This window comes from Varanus komodoensis, unplaced genomic scaffold (genome assembly GCF_004798865.1).
Source record: "Varanus komodoensis strain SLA01 unplaced genomic scaffold, ASM479886v1 scaffold51, whole genome shotgun sequence".
Taxonomy (NCBI): Eukaryota; Metazoa; Chordata; class Lepidosauria; order Squamata; family Varanidae; genus Varanus; species Varanus komodoensis.
In genome coordinates, this window is record NW_025336100.1 from 2,721,014 (window position 1) to 2,745,794 (window position 24,781).

Consider the following 24,781-nt stretch of genomic DNA (forward strand, 5'->3'; position numbering starts at 1 on the left):
AATCTCCCATAATTACTGTGTCTCTCCCCTGAGATATCCTTAGAATCTGGTCTGTCAGGACATCATCCAGGGTCTCAAGTTGACCTGGAGGGCGATAACATACCCCCACTGTCAGGTTTCTTTCCCTGTCAAAACTCCTAAGTTTCACCCACACTGCCTCTACCGAATCCCCATCTGTGCTGCATTCTATCTCACTGCATCCTATCCCTTCCCTGACGTATAAATCCACGCCCCCACCCCTCTTTCCCTTCCTGTTCTTTCTAAAAAGGTGATACCCTTCTATGTTCACATTCCAGACTTGCCTTTCATCCCACCAAGTTTCTGTGATTCCCACCAGATCATACCCCCCTATTCCCAGGAGAGCTTCAAGCTCTTCTTGCTTATTACCCATACTCCTAGCATTGGCGCACATGCACCTCAACTCCTTCCCCCCGCTTCCTTTTCTTGGAGTTCCCAGCCTCCTCCTTCCTCCCATCCTCCCTGATACCTGGTCCCTCTCTGTACGAGTCCTGTCAGTCCTTGCAGTATCTCTAAAACCCTGCTCCCAGAGCCCTGATCCTCTCCCCACACTTGCCCAGTGCAGACATATTACTGGGGGGCCTGAACCAGGCTGGGGGTCCTGCTGGTTCCCCGAGGCCTCATCAGCCCCAGCATCCCCAAGTGGAGAGAACCTGTTTCCCAGCTCCAGATTGGTGCCAGGAGAAGGAGGAGGCCATGCTGGCCTCCTCCTCCTGTGGGTGGCATACCTCCATGTCTCTGCGGCTGCTCCTCCCGTGGTCTCTCCCTCAACCCTCTGTCCAGAGGAGGGCTGCTCCGGGGGGGCCTGGAGAGCTCTCTCGGCCCTCAGGCACCTCGCCTCCTCTTCTAGCAGGGTCACCATCTTGCACCGAGGGCAAGTGTATCCCTGCCTCTCCTGGGGGAGAAGGGTGAACATGTTGCAGCTCTCGCAGCGGACAGCAACACCTGTGACTCCCACCAAGGCCATCTCCTGGTCTGCCATTGGGATCCCTTCCGAGACCTTACCTTGGTCCCCTGCCTTGTTTGTCCTGCAGTTCCTCTCACTCGCCCAGTTCTCCCAGACAAAAACCCACTCGCACACACACACAAGGATGAAATAAACTTAAATTGGAAGAAAAACAAAGCAAAGCACAGCACAGCACAAACAAAAACAAACAATCAAACCTCTGTGTCTCAGGGAAGGGAGTCCCTGGACAGCCCGGACTGCAGTTAAGGGACACAGACAAGGGACGACACCTTGTCAGTCCCTCAGGCTGGTGGCCCCGCCTGTCCACTTCCTCCTGGCCCCTCTAGCCTCTCTGGCCCCGCCCCCCCTTCCTCTCCACTGCTCCTGGCCCTCTGCTCCCCTGCCCAGCTCCTCCCTTGCCTTCGCCAGTCCCCTGGCCTCTCAGCACTCTCTCCCAGCCTGTGCCTCTGCTGCTCTGCCAAGGGGCCAAAGCCAAAAGTTCTGTTGAGTATTTTTTTTTTTTTAAACCCAGACTAAACACCATTGAACCTACCTCTGGCTTCGGGAATTTCACATACAATGTTCATTTCTAAAATTCTGGAGGAAAGCCAAAATTTCTCAATGAGGCAATTATAAATTTCCAATAAATTTTATCAGTTACCTTCTCCTCATCCAGAGAGGTAATGGCAGCTGTGCTTGTTCTACCCTTTTTTTAAATGCAATCAGATCCACTATCAATTTAAGATTATCAGCCCCCTGCCTGTTTTTCATGAATCCTATTTGGTCCAGTTAGACTAACATTGTAATAACTTGTTATATTCTGTCAGCCAAAATTCCAGTTAATATTTTAATATCAACATTTAGCAATAAAATAAGTTGCTATTTATTTATTTCATTTATATACTACCTCGTACCTGAAGCATCATACAAACAACAATTTAAAACATAAAATTCAGTATAAAATCAGTATAAAAATTTAAATAGTAGGGATTACAGTATAAAATAAAAGTGAAAGAATAAAGTCTAATATACCATTACAAAGATTTAAAATACAATGCCACATTTAAATTAGTCCTGGGAAAATAAAGTCTTTACTTGATACTTGAAAGAGTACAATGCAGGTTCCAGGTATGCTTCCCTGGAAAGTTCATTCCATAGTCAGGGTGCCACAACAGAAAATGAGTTTTTCTTAGTAGATAGAGGTGGGTGGCATCTGCATATTGATGATACCTCTGAATAAACTCCTCTTGTAGTTTCTTGTAGATGTTGAGCAGCATGGGGATGAACTGAGCCCTGTGGAAGCCTATAATAGTGTTGCCAAAGCAAGGGGCAATAATCTCTCAGCACCACCTTATTGAATTCATTGTTCAAGCAGGAGTGGAACCAGTGCAGTGCACAGCCTCCAGCTCCCAGCCCAGAAAGCCTATCTAAAAAGATACCATGGTCAAAGCAATCAAAAGCTGTTGAGAGGTCCAAGAAAAACCAGTGTTGTGCAGTGGTTAAGAGCTCAAGACTAGAGCTCAGGCAATTTTGGGTCCTAGTCTCTACTTTGCTTTGGCACTCACAGGGTGACTTGGGGCTATTCACAGACTCTCAGCCCAACCTACCTTCACAGGGCTGTTGTTAAAGGTGGAATATAAATATAATTAATAAATAAATTGACAGGGCCACAGTTCTTCTGTCCCTTTCCTGGCAAAGGTCAGCCAACAGGGCAGCTGAGGTAGTTTCTCTTCAAAAACCAGGCCTGAAGCCCAGTTGAAGTGAATCTAGATAATCTATTTCATTCAGGAGTGCTTACAATTGATTTACAACTACCTGCTGAAGCACCTTGATTAGGAAGGGAATGTTAGCTGCTTGTCTTTAGTTATTAACATCACCCAGGTCCAGAATAGATTTTATTTAGGAGTATTCCAATTACCATTCCCTTTAAAGATGCTGGTACTGGTGCCACTTCTTCTCTAAAGGAGGCATTTATGACCTTCTGGGCCCATTCTGATACCTCTTATTAAAGGTAATAATCCATGAAGGTCATGTACCCAGGTAGCTGACTGGACTTGGCCAAGCACCTTGTCCATATCCTGAGGCCTTGACAACAGAAATTTGTCCAATAAAACTGCACCAGACAGTGCTCTGGACAGCTATACTTACAGAACTGATTAATTAACATGTTCAAATTATAACAGATTTGGGTGACTTAATTTTCAAAGTACTGCACAAACTTGTCACAGCACACTATGAGGATTCCACCCATTCTATCCTTGCCTAGATGGCAGCAGGCCACAGACTACATGGAAATGCTCTGCTGGACAACACTGGAAAGATGGTGGTAAAAAAGAATTCCCTTTTTGCCATCCTCAACTGCCACAAAATGGGCTTCCCATTAACCTACGTTCAGTCAGATTTTGTGCAAGTTTTCCTCTACCCACACTCTAGCTGTCTTCCTTTCTTCATTGCCCTCAGCACAAGTATATACAAAGCAGGTAGTTGGGCTCTGCTCATTGTAAGGGCATTGGGGTGAAATTATGTTTATTTCCCATATCATCTCTGTAATCCACAGAGTGACCAGAACTTCCATACCAGCAGGAGTCCTCTGAAATCATTGGAATCTATTAGCCTCTACGGGCAGACCATTTTAATAGGTTCTCCACCCCCAAAGAGAGGAAAGGTAATTGAGATTCTAATCCTCAGTAGGAAGTGATCTAACCATAACAATAGCATAAATGTTAATTCCCTCACTTTTAGATCACTATCCTCCCACCCAGACAAGAAAACCAAATCATGTGTTCTTATATGTTGGGCCAGCCCCATGGCGACCATGGCAGCTGTGAAATCCAGAATCACACCAGATTCAGCAGCCTTAGCTTGGAAGTCAAGATCCCCCAGAACCATCATTCTAGGGATTTTCAACTCCACATCTGAGACCATGACTGTCAACTAGGGAGTATGATGGGTAGTGGGATAGACAATACTTTAGCACAATCCCTGATCTTTCTCTGATACCCAACATAAAATACAAATACTCAAAGTCAGGACTTGAATGATTAGGAAGCCTAGAGAGGGGGACAGAATTCCTCTCTATAGGAAAAATTCCTATAGACCACAGCAATCCTAATGACCTCAGGTTGATCTTTGTGCAGCGCCAAGTATCCAGGAAGGTACAACTGGAAGAAACTGACCTCTCCACATCCTCCCACTCAGCTCTCAGTAGTGCACACGTCAGCCTTTTCGTCCACAATTAAATTATGGATGAGAAAGGTCTCATTTTGGACTGACCTGGCATTAAACAGCAGGATAAGCTGAGGTTCAGTCTCTGGTTCAAAAAGGTTGAGATAGCTGTTGAAGGGAATACTTCTGCTTAAGGCCTTGCAGAGCTGCTAGAGGGAAATCACCCCAAAAGAGAGCATAACCTTATTATTTTCAAGGGTGCAGCTACCTCTACTCCATTTTGAAAGGGTCTCCCTTATTATTTTATGAATGTATAGTCTCTCATTCAGAAAGTCTTCTCACAATATGCTTTACAGAAAAATATAGAAACAGTGAAGTAACAGTAAGTATCTATGAAACATTGTGGGCTGGTTTGCATGGCATGACTCATTGGAGGTTGTTTAATCCACAGTGAGCTCCAGTATATCTGGGCAAAACTATGAATATGCAATACACACACACACCTTGGGGGTTGTTGTGTGCAAACCTGACTACCAAGTGTTACTTGCTTGTTAAAGCAGAACCCTTTAACAAACTGAGGAATATCCCTTCCTTGGTTGCCTTTGGCAGGAAGGTTTTTACAGAATGGGCTGAAATGTTTCACCTAAAAATCACCCTGAAGAATACTGCTCATTTATATCCTGCATCTGCTATCCTACTGTCCTGCCCTGTGCCCACAAATGGCCAATCTTTGTGTTACCTTTCTAAGAATCAGGACAGTCCAAGAGTATGATATGGTTTGTGTGTATGTCTGAAGTTTCACATCAGGTGGGAGTGTCCAAAAGAATGTCCAGTAAACAAGGCAGAAATCTAGATACCAGTTAGTTTTAACATAGTCCAAGAATCCAGATAACAGTGCTTGTTGTTTGCCACAAGAAGCAGCTCTGTCAAAACTAATTTATAGCCAGCTTAAGTCAGAGTGCTGTTTCATGGAAAATTCCCTGTTCAGCCTGTTTGGACTTCTGTTGAAGCACTGCACTCCTTCTTCTAAGGGGCCTATTCCCTCTGCCTCCTGCTCTTGAGGAACCTGGCTGTTCCTCTAGTGGAGGACAGTCTTCTGCAGCGACAACCCCTGGATGATGCTCACTGTACAGGTTTTCTTCATCTGGGGAATCCTCCAGGTAGGACATGTCACCCACCTTCCCTCCCTGTTAGCGCCAGCCTCTCTCAGATTAAAAAGGATGCTTTCCTTTTCTACTAGTCTGTCTGTTCATACATTTTCTGGATTTAGTTTTATGTTTTCATATTTGTGCTGCTGTTTAGCTACATTGCATCATTTCTGTTCACTGTGGACATGAATATAGGTGTGTCCTTGCTCTTTCTGGTTGCAGTCTTGAAGTTCAGGAGTCTCCACCCCAGGGGAGGCTTTGATTAACCATATAACTCTGTCTCCTGCTATGTGGGATAAACACTTTCCAAAGAACAGTGAATGTCCTTCCTGTTGCTCCCAAGAACAGGCATTTACCCGGATGCCAAGTAGCAGCTGGGCCGATTGTGCTCTTGTCAACTTGACTTGTTTGTCAGAAATATTTTATAACCAATATGTACTTCATATTTAACAACACTCAAAGCATACTTTTTTTTTTTTTACATAAACAGTCTGTGGGCTTCGATACAACATATCAAGAGCATCATCGAGACTATCATCAAGAATAACAGGAGGAACTGCTACTTTTGATTCTGGAGAATGGCCTTGGCAGGCCAGTCTTCGGCGGAATAACATCCATCGTTGTGGTGCAACATTAATCAGTAACACATGGCTTGTGTCTGCAGCTCATTGCTTCAGAGAGTAAGTTCCCAAGTAGGGTAAAATATGGATGTTTTGACCAGTAGACCATGTGGTATTAGGTAAAGTTTAAAGTTAAGCATGAGAGATACTTTGATGACAGTTATAGAGAGAGCTCTTCCTTGCCTATTTAAGCACACATCAACCTGCTTTCTATCACATCTGACTATTTAGCTTAGTGTTGCTTATTTTGATTGGAAGCATGTTTCCAGGGTTTCAGGCAGTGGTCTTTCCTATCTCCTGAAACTTTTTAACACTTGATGCCAGGGACCGAACCTGGGACAGTATGTATGCAGGGTATGTGTTCTACCTGTTGAGCAATGGCCCCTCTACAGCACAAAGCAGGAGTGATACACTTCTGAGGGGGTACTGTTTGATATGTTCTCATTAGACTCGTGATCCTACAAGACCAACAAAACTGTATCTAATGAATCTTTAGACACTGACATATAGAGCATGTAAGATGAAGTTCCACACCCAAAGAGATCCTCACTCATACACAGATGAAGAAGATAACACCTCAAGGGCATATTTCTTGAAGGTTACACAGTTTCAGATGCATAAGCTATTTTGGGAGGAATAGCTCAGCAAATGGATCTGTTAACTGTAACATCATTTGAGGATGCTCCATTCTCCAACAAGGTATGCCAAGATGAGAAAATCAGCTGCATTCTTGGCAAAGTTGGGCTCTGGGCCTAGACATAGTTTTCAAGACTGTAGGAAGGAGACTTCTCAAGGCTTGCAGTGTGTACACACACAGAGAGAGAAAGAGAGAGAGAGAGGGAGGGGGGAGGGGGAGGGGGGAGAAAGGGGGCAATGAAGTCTATGATGTGGAACCAAGCACCTTCAGAAGCAGTCACCTTTCCCTGGGCTGAAGCCCTTTCCTGCAGGCAAGAGCTAGTCAGCATTGCTGTTTCTGGTGAAGGGCAAGGGACACAGAAAGCCTTTATTATGAGAGGGAAGGCACCCAACAGTGGCCCCTTGCTTGGGCAGGCCAGGGGCCTAGTGTTTTCAGTAGTTTTTTGGTGATTGCAGCATGGAAGGAGAGATGGCATGATTTCAGCAGCATGGTCTGGTGCATCTGGGGAGGGAAACTAGAGTACCCCCCGACTGCATCAAGGCTGTGGCATCACTACTTTGTAAACTGGGCAACACCCACAGGCATGGAAATGGTGATACTTGCAAAGGGACAGCCTGAGTGGGCCTTTCATCTTTGTGACAAAAAGAGTGTCCTTGGGATGATAGCTGTGCTTACGGCAAGCAAAGGTCCTTCTGGGGTCCTCCTTATCCCTTACATTCTGTTAAGAAAGGATGACCTAAATGCCAGCTGACAAAGCTGAAGTGCAACAACAGGAGTACAGGTTTTGTTTAGTTTTTACCCCCCGTTTTACTCCAGTTTTATGTCTTTGAACAATGTATCTATTAGAAAATAAGTTGATTGATCTAGTTTTCCATGGTGGCCCTCAGTCCCATTCCTTTGCTTCTCTCCCACCAGCCATACATCCCTAGTTTAGAGATGGAAATTGCAGGGAAGCACTAGAGGACAGGCAAAGAGTTAAGAAACTCTCCTCTTGCCTTCAAAAGGCCTTCTGCAAGAGCCTTTCCCCCCATATTTGCATCATGTTGCACACATGGATTGGGAACATGAGTGCTGTGGTGAAGGATCAGTAGAGCCATGGTGACAGAGATTAGTAGGGAGAGGGATAAGTGGCAGCATGTGCAGGGAAATAAGACCTCTCCTGAAAAGTGTATGTCCTGCCCACATCAGATCCTGATTGGTTTTTGGGTCTTCACTAAACACTGCTAATGTACTACCCAGGTCTTCTGACAATAGTAACTAGTAGTAGGATGTTACTTTCTCTACTAAAAAGGAAAACAGAAAAGCAGAATAATGCCAACTGGTACATTGCAATAGGTTTCACAGGTGCTGGAATGCCTTTCTGTTGTGGAGAGTATACCAAATGCTTCTCTATCAAAATGGCATTGTTGGGGATTCAGATATGAACAAGTTCAGTAATGTTGTGACTCACTATGATCTCTTGACTTTTTTCAGGGCAAAAAATCCAAATAAGTGGACGGTATCCTTTGGAACTTATTTGAGCCCTCCTCTAATTGTACGGCTTGTCAAGAGCATTATAGTTCATGAAAAGTACGAGTATCCAGCCCATGAATATGACATTGCTGTTGTGCAGCTGGCTAAAGGTGTGGAGTTTACGAGTGCTGTTCATCGGGTTTGCCTTCCAAACTCAAATGATATTATTCCATATAATATAGATGCTGTTATTACAGGATGGGGAGCACTTAGTAATGATGGTAAGTGCATCCACTTAGAAGAGTATAGAATTTTTTCAATTTAGTTTTATTTATGTATTTATTTATTACAGGCATTTATATCTCGTCCTATCACCAAGCGCTCAGGACAGCTTACAAAGTTATTGATAAGACAATTTGAGATGGTGATTTTGTTTTGATTAGCCAACTTGTACTGGAGCACCCAGCTAGGAGGCAGAACCAGAACACATAACAGTCTGCTGAGAGCTGCAGGTTGCTATAGAGATAGAGAATGCTGGATAAGGAAGAAAATGGCAATTGCAGAAGGATATAAAGTTTGTGTGAGAGAGTGAACACTGAGGATTGGAATGAAAGTTTAAAGGAAAATAGTGGAAGCTAGAAAGGCAAATACTAAAAGGAGTGGCTTATAGGAGTCAAACCAGGATCTGAAGAAAGGACAGGGCCATCCCAAGGTTTGACTGCCTAAGAAGTAAGTGAAACCCCTTCCAAATCAATCTACCTGGTCAAGTTATGTTGCCAATTGGGGCAAACAATCACCTTGTCTCTGACAGTAGAACTACAATAACAAGAATAAAAATCATCATCAGCAGCTAACCATTTGCTGCCCTTTTTAAGAAACCCCAAATTACCTGCTGTAACAATCAGCCACCCCTGAGTCCCCACCTCCCAGTGGCTGGCAGGGTTCAGTCTCTTACCCTGCTTCCCTGGGCTCCCAAATCCTGGGACCAGACACCGGATTCAGCACACAACAAGCCAAGCATGGGGAAAAACAGATTTATTAAAAGACAAAATAGACAATATAGGGGTAGAGGGTCTTAAAAAACTACAACATACAAGACACACAACAATGAGGGTAGGTAAGGGAACAGGGACTTGGAGAGCAGCAATTTTACTGGACACACTGTTTGGCTGGCCCCCAGACCAGCGGCCTCCCTGGCCTAAAAATAACAAAGATAGCCACTCCTACTGCTAATAAAGGATACTGCACCCAACATAGCCTTCTTCCTTGTAGAATAGCACAGCATTTTTCAGCAGAGCCTCCAGCAGCACCAGAGAACTTCTCCTCAAAGAGAAACCCCAATCTGTTCCAGCTCCCTGCTTTTATACCATTAGATTAAACAGAAGACTCATGGGGTGACATCTTCTGACATTACCCAGGTGAGAATCATATACTCTTAAGGCCTGAAATCTCTAGCCTTGGGGTTGGGCTGGAGTGGTGAAAGTAATTTATAGTTACTTAGGGCTTTTTACATTCCCATCCCTGCTTGATAGCAGTGGGATTTACATTCCCATCATTCTTGAGGCCTTGCACCTGGTTTTCCTTAAATCACCACTTGGCTGGAGGTGCTGGGCCTCAATACCCAGTGTTAACCCTTCCTGCCCCAAGGAACCCTTAACCTGTCCTTTGTTACACCTGCCTCCCTCTGTTTAATGATAGAAAAGACTATGAAGTTCAACATTATCAGAAGCTAGTAGGAATAACAGGCTTGGAATTCAGGAAAAAAGCTGCAGTACTGATTTACTCCTGTCTGTGTGCATGTAGAGGTTTGAGTGTGAGAGTTGGAAGGGGCCATGAAGGCCATTGAGTCCAAGCCCCTGCTGTTGCAAGACACCACGTTACACCATCCCACTCAGATGGCTGTCCAGTTTCTTTTTGAAGGTCTCTATTGTGGGAGAGCCCACCACCCCTCTATATAGCTGGTTCCACTGTCATATTGCTCTGACAATGAGCAAGCTGTTCCTGATGTCCAGCCTGAATCTGGGTTGTCACAGCTTGACGTGAGTATTCCATGTCCTACACTCTGGCATCAGCAAGAAGAGATCTTGACCTTCCTCTTTGTGACAGCCTTTGAAGTACTTATAGAAGGATATAATGTCCCCCCTCAAGTCTTCTCTTCTCAAGCCTGAACATGCCCAATTCTCTCAGTCTCTCCTCATAAGGCAGTGTTTCTGAAACCTGGATTATTTTTGTTGCCCTCCTCTGGACCCTTTCTAATTTTCCTGCATCTTTCTTAAATCTTGGTGCCAGAACAGGACACAGTATTCCAGATGAGGTCTGACTAGTGAGGACTATAGAGGACCTGCTGCTTCTTGTGATTTGGAAGTAATATTTCTGTTAATGCATCCTAAAATAGCATTAATGTTTTGGTGGCTGCATCACATTGTTGGCTCATGTTTAGCCTATTGGCACTTTGTTTATCATTTTTCTGAGTTTGTTAAAGTTGGCTTTCTTCAAGTCCAGGATGCTTGTTGGGCTCCAGTTACCCTTTCTCTCCTTCATAATTGAGAATTCAAGTATCACATGCTCACTTTCCCCCAGAGTTCCCATGGCTGTTATTTTGTCCACCAGGCCATCCCTGTTAGTTAGTATTAAATCAAGGATAGCTGATCCTCTCGTACCTTCCTCTATTTTCTGCTGGAGAAAGTTGTTGGCAACACATGTCAGGAATCTCTTGGAGGGACCATGCTTGGCAGAATTTGTCTCCCAGCATATATCAGGGAAATTGAAGTCCCCCATGATGACTACATCATTCTTCTTGGAAATGCTGGCAAGTGGCTTTTCGAAGGTTGCATCCTTGTCCTCTTTTTGACTGGATGGTCGGTAACAGATGGCAATAGCTATGCTGTGCTTATTTTTTATTCCCTTTAAATTTAGCCAGATGCTTTCAGTGGAGCTACTAAGTTTCTCTTCCTCTATTTCTGTGCAGATATATGCGTCTCTTACATATAGTGCCACTGCACCTCCTTTTTTGTCCTTTCTATTTTTCTTGAACAGGTTACATCTATCAATTGTAGAGTTCCACTCATGTGAGTCATCCCACCAAGTTTCCATTACTCCTATAAGATTGTAATTGCCCTCATGTAGTATGAGCTGAAGTTCGTGTTGTTTCCTTCCTATACTCTGGGCACTGGTATAGAGATATTCAAGTTCATTCTGGTTATGTCCTTGGTTTTCTTCCTACGTTTTTTGGGAGACTGGTGTTAGGCCCTGCTTGAGGTTTTTTCTCTGTTGAAATATATAAGTCTTTGCCAGGTGATGGTATGCCATGCTGCACATCTCCCTCCCCTATAGGTTTTAGTTTAAAGCTTTCCTGATGAAATTTTTCATGTAGTGTCTAAACATCTGCTTCCTGTTCTTTGTGAGGTGTAGCCCATCATTTGCCAATAGTCCATCTTCCAGGAAGCTTAGCTTGTGGTCCCAGAATCCAAATCTCTCTTTACGGCACCACCATCATCATTCACTTGAAGGATTTTTCTTTCCCTAACATTTCCTCTTCCATATACTGGAAGGATTGAGGAGAAGACTATCTGGGCCCCAGTGTTTTTTATTTTCCTCCCTAGAGCTTCAAAGTTATTTCAGTGAAACTTCTTGTGGCAATGTCATTACTTCCCACGTGGAAGAGAAGGGAGGGGTATTTGTCAATGGGTTGCAAGGGTTATGTTAACTTGCTGGTTATATCTTTACCCAGGGAGAAAGCATACTTGGCGATTCTCTGAGTCATCACAACATACATATTTTTCCATCCTGTGCAAGTGGTAATCTCTCACTACCAGCACTCTTCTCCTTTTGTTGCAAACTTTGCTATCCCTTTCCTTGCTTGATTGGCCTTTTGTCTCTTTTTCAGAGTTACCCAGTGTGTCGTGTAGTTCTTTCACAGTGGCTTTTTCACATGTCCCTTCCTCAAGTGACTTGAAGCGGTTTGAGACTTCCACTGCTTCCACTAGTGCAGAGTGTTTTCTTGGTCATCTGCGTCTGACACCCTGTTTCAGCAAGTTTCCTTATTTTCTCTTCACTCAGGCTTCTCCTCTGCTACCTCAGCTTGCTGATGCTCTTCTTGCTTCTGGACTACACTTACCTGTTGCAGCTCCTCCACTCTCTCCAGAAACCCTTCCCTTTCTTTTATTGTTCGAAGGGTGGATACTCGCTGCTCCAATGCTCTCACCTTTTCCTGTAAATAGGGGTACTAGTGAGTGTTATGTCCCACGGTTTTACAGATGAGATTAGAGACCAGTTGGTATTTTTAAGAGAAGGTTTTTTTATTTCCTATAGGGACGACACTCTCCCACAAGGACGGGATGGGTGCCGCACCCTTTAGAGGGACAACGGAGTATTTATACCTTGTTACAAACAAAGGGAGAATTGTTTTTGACAGCCTACGCAAGCGAGCTGGCATGATACCGAGGCGAGACGGTTTTGCGGTTAGTCCATATTTTGATACAAAAGTGGAGCGGCTTGCAGCTAGCCTATCCTTTGAAGAACACTCTGTATATGCCTGGGGCGGCTGATAAGTCCCCTATTGTGCTCTATTGTGCTGACCCCAATACACAACTGATAGCCTCCTGCCACACCAATCCTGCCAGGTGGGTGGGGCCCAACAGTGAGCAGCTGTTGCAGTTGTTGCAGGCCACCAGTGTGATGCATTTTTTGTGCCACCGCATGCAGGGGGTGGGGTAATTAAGGTGAAATAAAGAATAGAAACAAATGGGGGGATACTAGGGACCTCCCCTGCTGAACTCCTCTTTGCTCTCCCTGGGACCTTGGCTGCTTGTATCCCAGAGGTGCTAGACCAGCTGGGGCAGCTTGCTCTGCTCTGCTCTGTTAGGAGTAAGGAACCAGAATGAATCACTCCACCCACATAACTGCTGCTAGCTGATCAGGCCACTCCCCTTCAGTTAATCAGCAATCAGCTGATATGAAACTTTCCTTCAACTGTCTCTTATTTATTTATTTATTTATTTATTTATTTATTTATTTATTTATTTATTTATTGAGCATTTCTAACCCGTTCAATCACTACGTGTCTCTGGACAGCTTACAACAGTCATTCGATAAATACAATGTTATAAAAATATCATAATAACCTAAACATAATAATAATACTAATAACACACGACTGTAATAGAAAAATAATTAAAAATTTAAACTTTAAAATACTGGGTAAATTAGAAGGTCCTGGCTGCAGAAAGCATATAATATCAGCACCAGATGGACCTCTTAGAAATCAAAAGACTTTAAGCTGAGCTAGTGCAGGCCTGTCTAGTGCAGGAGTCAGGAACCACCATGATGCAGATGATTATCTTCTCCTCAACCATCTCAGCCTCAAAGTTGCATCAAATTCCCCCAAAAGAAAGAAGACATAGGTTTTCATGATCACCACATTCCACTGCAACTTATGGAAGCCATGGAGGGTTTTGCTGCCTACCAGTGGCAATTTTCAATATCCCATTATGTGATTATTGTTATTACAAAATCATGGTTTATTTGGGGATTGTTTAACCTTGGAACAAGCTCTGCTGCAGAGGTCTGGATGACATGACAAACTGTGGCAAACCCCAGTTAGGTGATATATATTCTAAATGGCTGTCAGCACATGCTGCAAACTTCCATGGTTTGAATAAGTTAGGGTGGGTTGCAGCGATTATGCTGAATGGTACAAACCAGTTGATTTTCTTAGAATGAGTAATTGAATTAGCATCCTTCCTTCTACATGTTTACAGTCCTTATTTTTGTGCTTGTGGCAACATCCCCATAATTTGCTACAAATTATGAAGTGATAGCATTTTCAACGAACCCTAAAAGGAGTCATTATTGATAGAACTTCTAACCAGATTGTAAAACACATGGTCCTGATCCCAATCTAGAGGTTTGCAAGCATACCAGCTGAATACACAAACACATATGTCCCTACCTGCTGCCATTACTCTTAGTAGAGGAAGGTTTACTATCGCTGCTACTGTACTTGTTGTATCTTTATTCAGATTTATTGTGGTTTATTTAAAATGGCACCTGTCTGAGGTTTTTTTCTATGTTTAGGCTACAGCACATAAATGGAAGTACTAAAGGGTTTTTTCTGTTTAGGTGAAACCCCGAATGTTCTTCAGGAAGCAACAGTAAAGCTCATAGACTCCTATACTTGCAATAGAAGAGAAGTGTACAACGGGGCCATAGCACCTGGAATGCTGTGTGCTGGGTACCTGGAAGGAGGAGTAGATTCCTGCCAGGTATGATTAATCTCATCTTGCAAAATTAATCTTCAATAAATAGGGCTGATGTAAGGAGAATGTGTGCAATGAAAACTTTCTTTCCAGCTTTAAATGTTTGAAATTCCTCCTCAAGGGCCCCTTTTGATGCTGAGGCCCTTACTACTAAGAGTCCTGAGTGTGTGTTTCCTTTCCTGGTCATTTCTAGGCCTCAGCTCATACTAGCTTTCTACACTGAGGTCCATTCTGTATAAATGCAATAACTAAGAATCTTGTGGTATCTCTTAATAACTGTGTTAATTTAAGGTATGTGTTCATGGACTACTATCCACTTAATTAGAAGTAAGGACTGTTATCTTGCAAAGCTTTCTTCCTGTCTTATCTCCATCTGACTTTTGGTTCCTTCCAACTCCATTTTCCTCTCTACAATCCCTACATGCACTATTTTTTGCAGTTATGATACTTGCTACCATACTTCCACCATTTAAGATAGGAATCTTATAGCTCTGTCACACCTAATACTGGAGGTGGGAGGAGGATATCTTCTGGAGTTTCAACAGTAAAGTTGGTTTCAGCCATTGGCCATAATAAAGTATCAAAGTACAAAGAATAATAAAGACAGTAAATAAAGAAATAAATGAGAAGGAGGCCCCACAGAGTAACAGTCTGAAACCCATGTAGTATTCAGCAGCTACAATGATTGCAACCCACAATATAGTTTTGCTCTTATGCTAGAACAACCAAAGTAAACAAAAAACCAAAGAGAGAGAGAGAGAGCTTTTAAAATTTGGTGTTGTTATTGCCATGAGAAACTAAACTCTGTTGGCTGAAGTTGTGTTCATAATCTAATTCCTGGGTGACAAAACTTGGATAACCTTATTGATGACAGCAAGCAGAAACACCATCACATCGTCCAAAGAGAATCCATCTCGAAGGAATGGAGTAGCATTATTCCAAGAGAACATTTGAGAGAAAAATGGTGGCTATTGGGTGCCAAGAACTTTGCAAAATTGACAGTGGCAGCTTTGAAAAATGGAAAGTTTTGGTTCATTCTTAGTAGAAACTTATTCCAAATATTTTCTTAAATAACACAGTACAACCCATAGTGAGGACTGTGTTTTACTGTCTTCCTCCCACACACACATAAATGCAGATTGTGATACTGCCTGTGGTAAAGCAGGTTATATGCACCTACTTTTACCTAGTGTGGAATATTCCAGATGAGGTAAAATCTTCAAATATGTGAACATCATTCAAACAGTGCAATAGAAAATTGATTTAAAATTTAATAATTACTCTCAGGATCCCTATTATCAATGATATATTTTAAAACACCACATTTTAATATGTAATGCTGCATTGAAAATTACATTCCTTTCATTAGGAACCTGTTGTAGATCCCACTCATCTGTTTTGGCTCACATGTCCTCAGAACTCCTGAGTAATCCTTTCTTCCTGTCTTCAAATGATACCCACTCTACAGAATGCTAACTTACTATACTAGGGGTGTTGAGACTTGCTCAATAGAAAAGCCACATACAGTATATGTCAGAGGTTTGAGAACCACAAGCAGGGACCAAGTGGCAAGAAGCGCCTGTGGAAGGTGGTGGCAGGGGATGGCAAGCAGCAAGTGGGCACCCATGGGCACTTGCAGCAGCAAGTGGAGAACTGCAAAAAATACTCTCAGAGAGGTGCACATGGCTCCTGAGCCTCAGTTTGGCCAGCTCTGGACTATACCATGCAACAATTATAAAGCCATTCTTACCCTGCCCACAGTAATACATCAAATTAGATTAAAAGAAAGCCAGTGGTACTGAACCAGTGTTTAACTACATGAACAGGCCAGGCACCTGACATCTTTTTAAAGTGCCTGAATCATGGTAGGACAGCAAAAAGCAGCACAGAAGTCAGAGCCAAATATTTGTGCCTTTCTGCCAGCTTCAGCAACAATACTATTTGGGACATTCTTTCTTGTAGTTTGTGAGCTAGGCCCTGTCCTCTAGCTTTCCTTTCTGTCTTTTATTCCTCCTTCTCTTTTGATTTTTTCTTCTAATAGTACAAAATTATGAATATCTATACAGAACTAATCTCCATTAAGTTAAATGAGACTTTCTCCCAGGAAAAATGTATAGAACTCCAATTTTCATTTTCTACCTATGTTTTACCATTTGTCTCTTCATTTCTCTCTACATTTTTCCTTCCCTTGCCTGTCCATATCATACAATGATATCTTTTAAAGAAATGAACAGAAGAGCCATGCTGAATCTGACCAAGGGTCAATCCAGTCCAGCATTCTGTTCACACTGTTGGAAAACATCTGCCCAAAGGATCCCCACAAATGGGATAGGAGTTTAACAGCACCCTTTTGCCCAAGTTCTTCTACACCTGGTCTCTGTCTTTTATACTGGAAATGCTAAAACTAAACCCACCAGATACAAACACAGACGTTTTTCTGTCTACTGACAGAATCTCAATTTTCAAAGTGTGAGGAAATGAACACTTGGGTCTGTGGGAAAGATCAAACGTTTGAACCTCTCTGACTTTATTGATCAGTGCCCCAGTACCTGCGATCACTAACAATAGTGCATTACTGGGTAGAGGCTAATTCAACTACAAAATCACAGTCCATGTACACACATTTTCTAACCTGCTAGTCACATATACCAATGTTAGGTTATGTTAGTTGCAAAGTTGTGTCCAACCCATCAAAACCCCATGGACAGCATTCCTCCAGGATCTTCTGTCCTCCACCATTCCCCAGAGTCCACCCAAGCTCACACTGACTGCTTCAGTAACTCCATCTAGCCACCACATTCTCTGCTGTCCCCTTCTTCTTTTCCCATCAATTATTCCCAGCATTAGGGTCTTCTCCATTGAGTCCTTCCTTCTCATTAGGTGGCCAAAGTATTTGAGTTTCATCTTCAGTATCTGGCCTTCTAAACAGCAAGTCAGGGTTGATCTCATCTAAGACTGACTGGTTTGATCTCCTTGCGGTCCAAGAGACTCGCAGGAGTCTCCTCCAGCACCACAATTCAAAGGCCTCAGTTCTCCAGCACTCAGCCTTCCTTATGGTCCACCTTTCATAGCCATACATTGCAACTGGGAAAACCATAGCCTTGACTATACACACTTTTGTTGGCAGGGTGATGTCGCTGCTTTTTAGTATGCTGTCTAGATTTGCCATAGCTTTCCTCGCAAGGAGCAAGTGTCTTTTAATTTCTTGGCTGCAGTCACTGTCTACGGTGATCTTAGAGCCCAGGAAAATAAAATCTGTCACTACCTCCATTTCTTCCCCATCCATTTGCCAGGAAGTGATAGGACCGGATGCCATGATCTTAGTTTTCTTAATGTTGAGGTTCAATCCAACTTTTGCACTCTCCTCCTTCACCCGCATCAAGAGGCTCTTTAGTTCCTCTTCACTTTCTGCCATTAGAATGGTATCATCTGCATATCTGTGGTTGTTGATATTTCTCCCAGCAATCTTAATTCCAGCTTGTGATTCATCTAGCCCTGCCTTTCTCATGATGTGCTCTGGATGTAAGTTAAATAGGCAGGGCAACAGTATACAGCCTTGCCAAACTCCTTTCTCAATTTTGAACCAATTAGTGGTTCCATGTCCAGTTCTCACTGTTGCTTCTTGACCCGCATATAGGTTTCTCAAGAGACAAATAAGATGGTCTGGTACTCCCATCTCTTTAAGAACTTGCCACAATTTGTTGTGATCCACACAATCAAAGACTTTAGCATAGTCAGTGAAGCAGAAGTAGATGTTTTTCTGGAACTCCCTAGCTTTCTCCATGATCCAGCGTATGTTGGCAGTTTGATCTCTAGTTCCTCTGCCTCTTTGAAATCGTGCCTGCACTTCTGGTAGTTCTTGGTCCACATACTGCTGGAGCCTAGCTTGTAGGATTTTGAGCATAACTTTGCTGTCATGTGAAATAAATGCAATGGTGTGGTAGTTTGAACATTCCAATCCTGTGGCCACTGTTGAGTTTTTCAAATTCGCTGGCATATTGAGTGTAGCTCTTTAATTGCATTGTCTTTTAGGATTTTGAATAGCTCACTAGCTCTGTTGCTAATACTTCCTAAGGCCCACTTGACTTCACATTTCAGGATGTCTGGTTCGAGGTCAGCGACCACTGCATCATGGTTATCAGGGACATTAAGGTCTTTCTTGTATAGTTCTGTGTAATCTTGCCATCTCTTCTTAATCTCTTCTGCCTCTGTTAGGTCCCTGTGTCAGAATCCCAGAATCTCAATTTGAGAAGAGGAAATAAAACTCGGGTTCGTGGGAAAGATCAAGTGTCCAGACCATCTAGGCTTTATTGTATTACCCAGGTTCCCGTAGTACACTCACGATAATGCATTATCGGGCAAGCAGAGGTAAACTGCTGCTGCCAAGCTTCAATACCATTACAGGGCATTTATAGGTACACAGGTACAGGGCAAGTGATGACAGAATGCAGACATTAAAATAAGATTCTGAGGTCATCACATACAGAACAGATAAAGGAATGTCAGTCAATCATACAGAAACAATGAGATTACAATATTTCTAATTGCAGTGTATTGACACTTTAGATGAGTAACTTGAACCCATCTCCAGGTCTGCTTAGACATGTACATTCAAGCTACTGAGAAAGTATTCATGATAAGCTCAGACCCTTATCTAGACTCTAGACATTCTGAATGACCAGGGCACATGAAGCCCTCTAGGCTAGGAAGATACTTCCTGGTAAACTGAATTCCAATGCCATTTTAAACAGTGACTTAGCTTGGTTTTGAGAAGGAGTACAGGATTTGATCCCACAATGCAAAGGCACACAGGAGTAATGCTTTTCAGAAAGGATTTATCCAAATTTTCCCAACACTTGCCACTTTGGTCCTTTACCATGCCCATCTTTGCATGAAATGTTCCCATCATATCTTCAATTTTCTTGAAGAGATCTCTAGGCTTTCCTATTCTATTGTCTTCTTCTATTTCTTTACACTTAAGAAGGCAACTTTATCTCTTCTAGCTATTCTCTGCAATGCTGCATTCAATTGGGTTTATCTTTCTCTTTCTCCCTTGTCTTTTGCTCCCCTTTTTTCCTCAGCTATTTGTAAAGCTTCCTCAGACAGCCATTTTGCTTTCTTGCATTTCTTTTTCTTTGGGATGGTTTTAGCAGGCACTCTATCTATCAGATCTAATTCCTTAAATCTATTTGTCACCTCTACTGTATATTCATCAGGGACATGATTTAGGTCATACCTGAGTGGCCTAGTGCTTTTCCCTACTTTCTTCAATTTAAGCCTAATTTTTGCAACAAGGAACTCATGATCTGAGCCACAGTCAGCTCCTGGTCTTGTTTTTACTGACTGTATAGAGCCTCTCCATCTTTGGCTGCACAGCACATAGTCAATCTGATTTCTGTATTGACAATGTTGTGATATCCATGTGCAGCGTTATCTCTTGTGTTGTTGGAAAAGAGTGTTGCTATGATCATCGTGTTCTCTTGGCAAAATTCTGCTAGCCTTTGCCCTGCTTCATTTTGTACTTCAAGACCAAATTTGCCCGTTATTCCAGTTATCTTTTGGCCTCCTACTTTAGCATTCCAATCACCCATGATGATAAGGACATCATTTTTTGGTGTTAATTCTAGAAGGTGTTGTAGGCCTTCATAGAACCGGTCAACTTCAGCCTCTTCAGCACCAGTGGCTGGGACATAGACTTGGACTACTGTGATGGTGTATGGTTTGCCTTGGATTTGAACTGAGATCATTCTGTAATTTTGGAGATTGTATTCCATTACTGCTTTTCTTACTCTTTTATTGACTATGAAGGCTACTCCATTTCTTCTGAGGGATTCTTGACCAGGTCAGCTGGTATATGTCTTTAAACATGCAAATATGTCTGATGGAGGAACCATTGTGGTTTGACAACTACACTCCTGAGAGGCTTGCCTCAGTGGGACTAGATGTTTTGGTTGGTTCATTCAGAAACAAATGGATGCCATTGTTTCAGTTTTTCTGCAGCTGTTGAGAACACAGCTGTTAGCCTCCAACAGCTTCTCAGTCCAGCTAAGAATGCCATCTTCTGAAGGCAACAGCAATGCTAAACAGTAGCCTGGCTTGGAATTCTGCTGCTTGTAAGAAAGGTGCAGGTTTGATTTTATAACACAAAGGCACATATAAGCAATGCTTTTCTACCAGGATTTATCTGAATTTTCCCAACACTACCCACTTTAAGGCAATACATTCTTTATCCCTATTGAATAAAGCAGAAGTATAATCATGTATATTTTCCTGTTGAAAAAATGGAAAACATACTTGCTTGCCCATGGTTATTTTATTTCATTACATTGGACCACAGAATATATAACCAGTAAACATATTTTCAGATCTTTGGCAGCAATAATCTTTATTTATAAATTTATTTATATATAAAGGTAATCTTTATGCCTTACCACCATTTATGGTACATTTGGGATGGTGTATGTGCGGTGGGTGAGCAGGAATGGCCCTTCTGAGAGGCTGTGTCCAGACTCTGCAACTCCTTCTCCAGCTCTCTGCCAACATGTGAAAGACTTTTTTGTTTAGATAGGCCTTTGGCCTCTCCAGCATGCTATTGCTACATTTTTGAGTTTTTGTTTTTAACTGGACATTTTTAAAAAATCATAAACCTTGCTTTTACTAATGTTGTAAACCCTGTTGTAACTACCCAGACAGCTTTGGTTGTTGGGTGATAGAGAAATTAAATAAATAGTATATATAACCACTCTTTGACTAAAGTTTCCTATAAAAATGTATGTATAAACATATCCCACCTCTAGTTTGTAGCATTTTCTCACAGCTTCTGATGGAAACACACACACATGAACTAGTGAATTGCCTGAACATTCTTATTCATGTGTGTCTGCATGCACCTGACACCCCAGGGATGATTGGCTCTACCAAAACTTATCACACTGGTTTATTTGTTTTGAGGGGGGTGGGGCTTGAATCCAATCTCAGCCCTCATTAGTATGTGTGGAGTGGGCACATGCTATGCTGCCCACTCATACACTGGTATTAAGCACTTATACAGGATTCCTTATCCATTGTAAAAAGCCAAACACTGTTTATATAAGGATCCAGCTTTGGAATTGAATGTTCTTGTGTGTGCTCAGTTCCTGATGAAGCAATGAAAGCACACAGAGTAATTGTGCAGTGTCGTTCCTGGCTCAAGGTGAAAACTATTGCAAGTGCCTGAGGCTGCTTTTAACATTGACTTAAATTCAAGAGTTTGTAACTTAATGTTGCCCCTTAAAATAGTCTTTTGCTGCCACTGAAAGAAAAATTTCTTGTTTTTGATGCTTAAAATTACATTTTTCTTCTTCTAGGGTGACTCTGGAGGCCCATTGGTTACACCTGATACAAGAAGCATGTGGTATCTTGTTGGCATTGTGAGCTGGGGGGATGAGTGTGCTAAACCAAATAAGCCAGGAGTCTACACAAGAGTGACTTACTTTCGGGACTGGATTACTAAGTATACTGGGCTCTAATGCAAAGGTTGCATGTGTTTTATGCTACAAATATAGTATGCAGGTCATACTTGTTTGTAACTTTCACAAAAGTATAATGTATTCATTTGAAAGTATCTACCTTATATTTACAAAATATAAATCTCTAGAGAATCAGCAAATTATCATTCCTGTAGCTAAAAGAAAACAGAAAACAGCAGCCTTTTACTGCAGAGAAATACAGATAAGGCTGTTAGCCATAATGTTATTGTGCAGTACCATTACTGAATTTCTATATCCATAAATGTGTAAACAATTGCTTTTCCTGCAGCAATTACACTACTATATTATGAACATTACAGTAAGAACTTTGGACACTTCCAGTCAGCAGTGACAGGAAATTACATTTTTTCCAGAATTCTGATAATTTCTTGCTGGCATTCTAAGCACAGCCATATCTGCAACATCTTTTCTTGAAGATAAAATTCTGTTTGTATTCTCTGTCTTTCAGCTCCTGCGCACCTTCATCACTATTCAAACTGAAACTTGAGGTGGGGGGTGTGGATTAAGAGAGAGGGATCAATGTAAAGGCATAAGAAAAACATTAAAAAGAAGTTAAGGGTTATGCACACACACTCTTAGTAGACTTAGTATGAAAATCACAAAATTTGCAAATCTCACTTCTTGTCTTTGCCATAAAATTACAACATGCATGCCAAATCAAATATACTTGCCTCTTCCCCCATAGTTTCAGGTGTACTGTGCACAGTTTTTGGTCACTTTTGGATAATTTTTCTTGATTATATCATGTATGTCAACAATCAGCACTGTACATAGTTGGCTTCAGCTACAATCTTGTAGATCTGGTCTTTTCAATGTTAAATTCTGGACAGGAATAGATACATTTATACTGAAAGTACCGAACATGCTTTCAAAATTGTCCTGCTATTCTAAAAGTCTTATATTGGTCCTCACCCTAAAATTCTCAGTGCTATGGGCAAAAACTGGATGGAGCAATATTGTTGGCATCAGCTGAGTTGGAGGGAATGAATGCTTGTTTTCTTTGCTCTAGGGCAGGGGTCCTCAAACTACAGCCCGTGGAGTCATTTACCCAGCCTGCCTCAGAGCTCTTGGACTCATTCAGAGAAAATGATCTCTGAACAAGTCCAAAAGCTCTAAGCCAGTGCAGGTGTACTCTGAAACTCTTTCAGTTTTGGAGACTAGCAGAGAGCTGGTGCATGCACCAAATTGTAATAGCTCCCTTCAACTGCATGTGCGCCAGCGCTCTCTGCTAGCACTGGCTAGCTCCTGCTGCCCCGCTGATCTTGCCAGCATGAATTGTGCACCTGCCAGCTCTTCCCCCTATTGCATGCATGCGTTGGCTCCGAATACAGAGCGGGAATACGGAACGGGAATACATAAGAGAGGAGGACGGTGGGAAGAAAGAGAGACGAAGACACTAAAAAAGATAGAAAGTAAGAAAAATATAATCAAATTTCCCTGTAATGCCCAATGTAATAAGGTTAATCCATTTTTTTAAACCACAAAAATATGAGCCATGTCCCAGGCTGTGGACCAAGCCGCGGCTGCCTCACTGAGCCCGTGGGCGGACAGGTAGAGGCAGAGCAGGGCCATGGCTCCTGCACCTCTGCCATGGCCTTCTCAGGGCAAACTGATGTCGAATGGCCTGCATGCTTCTTCCCTTCATGGCGGGGAGAGGCAGGAGGTGCCCCGCTCGGCTGGCCGCAGCCCCATCCCTCCCCTTCCCTCACCTCAGCCCATGGAAAGCAGCCATTACCTCCCTCCTCATGGCCCCCTCTCTAGCCTCCCGCTCCCCCTCCTGGAGCCAGGTGAGCGCCTGCGAGGGGATCTTCCTCTGGCTCAGAACCAGGGTGGTTGTGAGAAGCTGGGAAGGCTTCAACTGAGGTGAGTGCACCCTCATGGCTCCCCCTCATGTCATGCTCTCCCTTTCAGCGGGTGGTATGGCATTATCTTGGGCTTCTGCTGCAGCCCGAGCGAGTGGAGCAAATATTTTTTAATTAAAAAAATATAATAGGTTTTAAAAAGGAGAGAAACTCACTGAATATTCACTAAGTCCTGCAACCCGAGTCCATCTTTACAAACTATATGCAGAGACATAATTTGTAGAGATGGACTTGGGTTGCAGGACCTAGTGGATATTCAGTGAGCTTCTCTTTTTTTAAAGCCGTTTTATATTTTTAATAAAAAATCATAATTTTTAGCAGATTCAGAAGTTGCTCCCCTCCATCTCTCCTCCTCGTTTTTGCTCATGAAAAATAAATTGTAATGCAAATTTTGATGTAGGATGCCACACGTCATGTATTTCTATGGATGTGTACTGATATGAGTGCAGATTTATTAGTGTCATTTGGCTGCTATTGGAGATGGCAGTCAAAACAGGTGGTGTGGAGGTGACAGATTGCTTCATCACTGCCTGTCCATTGCTTTCCAAAAAGCGATCCCCTGTGGGTCACACTACCATATATGAAAATAAGCTCTGTGCTCATGATGAGCCTATGACTGTTCTCTGCAAAAATGGTCCTAATCGTATCAGTTTTATACTCATTGTGTTTCTGGGATGTCATCATCTCATTAGCCAAAAGCAGGCCCATACTTGCCATTGAAATATTAATAAGGTTATATTGATTAAAATTGTTCTTCATTTTAAATATTGTATTGTTTTTTCTTGTTTTTTTGCACTACAAATAAGACATGTGCAGTGTGCATAGGAATTCGTTCATTTTTTTTCAAACTATAGTCCGCTCCCGCCAACAGTCTGAGGGACAGTGAACTGGCCCCCTGTTTAAAAAGTTTGAGGACCCCTGCTCTAGGCCTTCTCTACATACTTGATTAAACTCACTGTTTTTCTAAGGCATCTTCTATTTTCTTTGTGAGAGGGGGAAAGCATATTTTACATGGTGGTGGTGGAGTTGCTGTGGCTTTATACATATAAATTGTTATCCAACCCCAACGTGGTAATGTGGTATAGCTGCAATATAGATGGATTATGCAGGACTATCATTCTAGTTTGTTTCTCCTTTGAAATTTAAT

The 24,781-nt window shown here is 42.5% G+C and overlaps 1 protein-coding gene across 1 annotated transcript; it reads left to right on the plus strand.

The window, feature by feature from the left end:
• The first annotated feature begins 3,230 nt into the window (after nucleotides 1-3,230).
• LOC123031860 (transmembrane protease serine 11C-like) lies at nucleotides 3,231-23,149 on the plus strand. The gene is made up of 6 exons (XM_044447268.1): nucleotides 3,231-3,429; nucleotides 5,161-5,289; nucleotides 5,768-5,957; nucleotides 8,008-8,267; nucleotides 14,107-14,249; nucleotides 21,590-23,149. Exons 1-6 carry the CDS (start codon nucleotides 3,231-3,233, stop codon nucleotides 21,749-21,751), a joined length of 1,083 nt encoding a protein of 360 aa, XP_044303203.1. The 3' UTR covers nucleotides 21,752-23,149.
• The last annotated feature ends 1,632 nt before the right edge of the window (nucleotides 23,150-24,781 follow it).

Bases quoted from the DNA above. Each gene is read 5' to 3' on its own strand.
- LOC123031860 (XM_044447268.1), top strand. From the start codon at position 3,231: ATGGCAGCAGGCCACAGACTACATGGAAATGCTCTGCTGGACAACACT. The intron at 3,430-5,160 runs GTATATACAAAG...CCTTCTTCTAAG, and splicing joins CTTCATTGCCCTCAGCACAA to GGGCCTATTCCCTCTGCCTC. The intron at 5,958-8,007 runs GTAAGTTCCCAA...GACTTTTTTCAG, and splicing joins GCAGCTCATTGCTTCAGAGA to GGCAAAAAATCCAAATAAGT.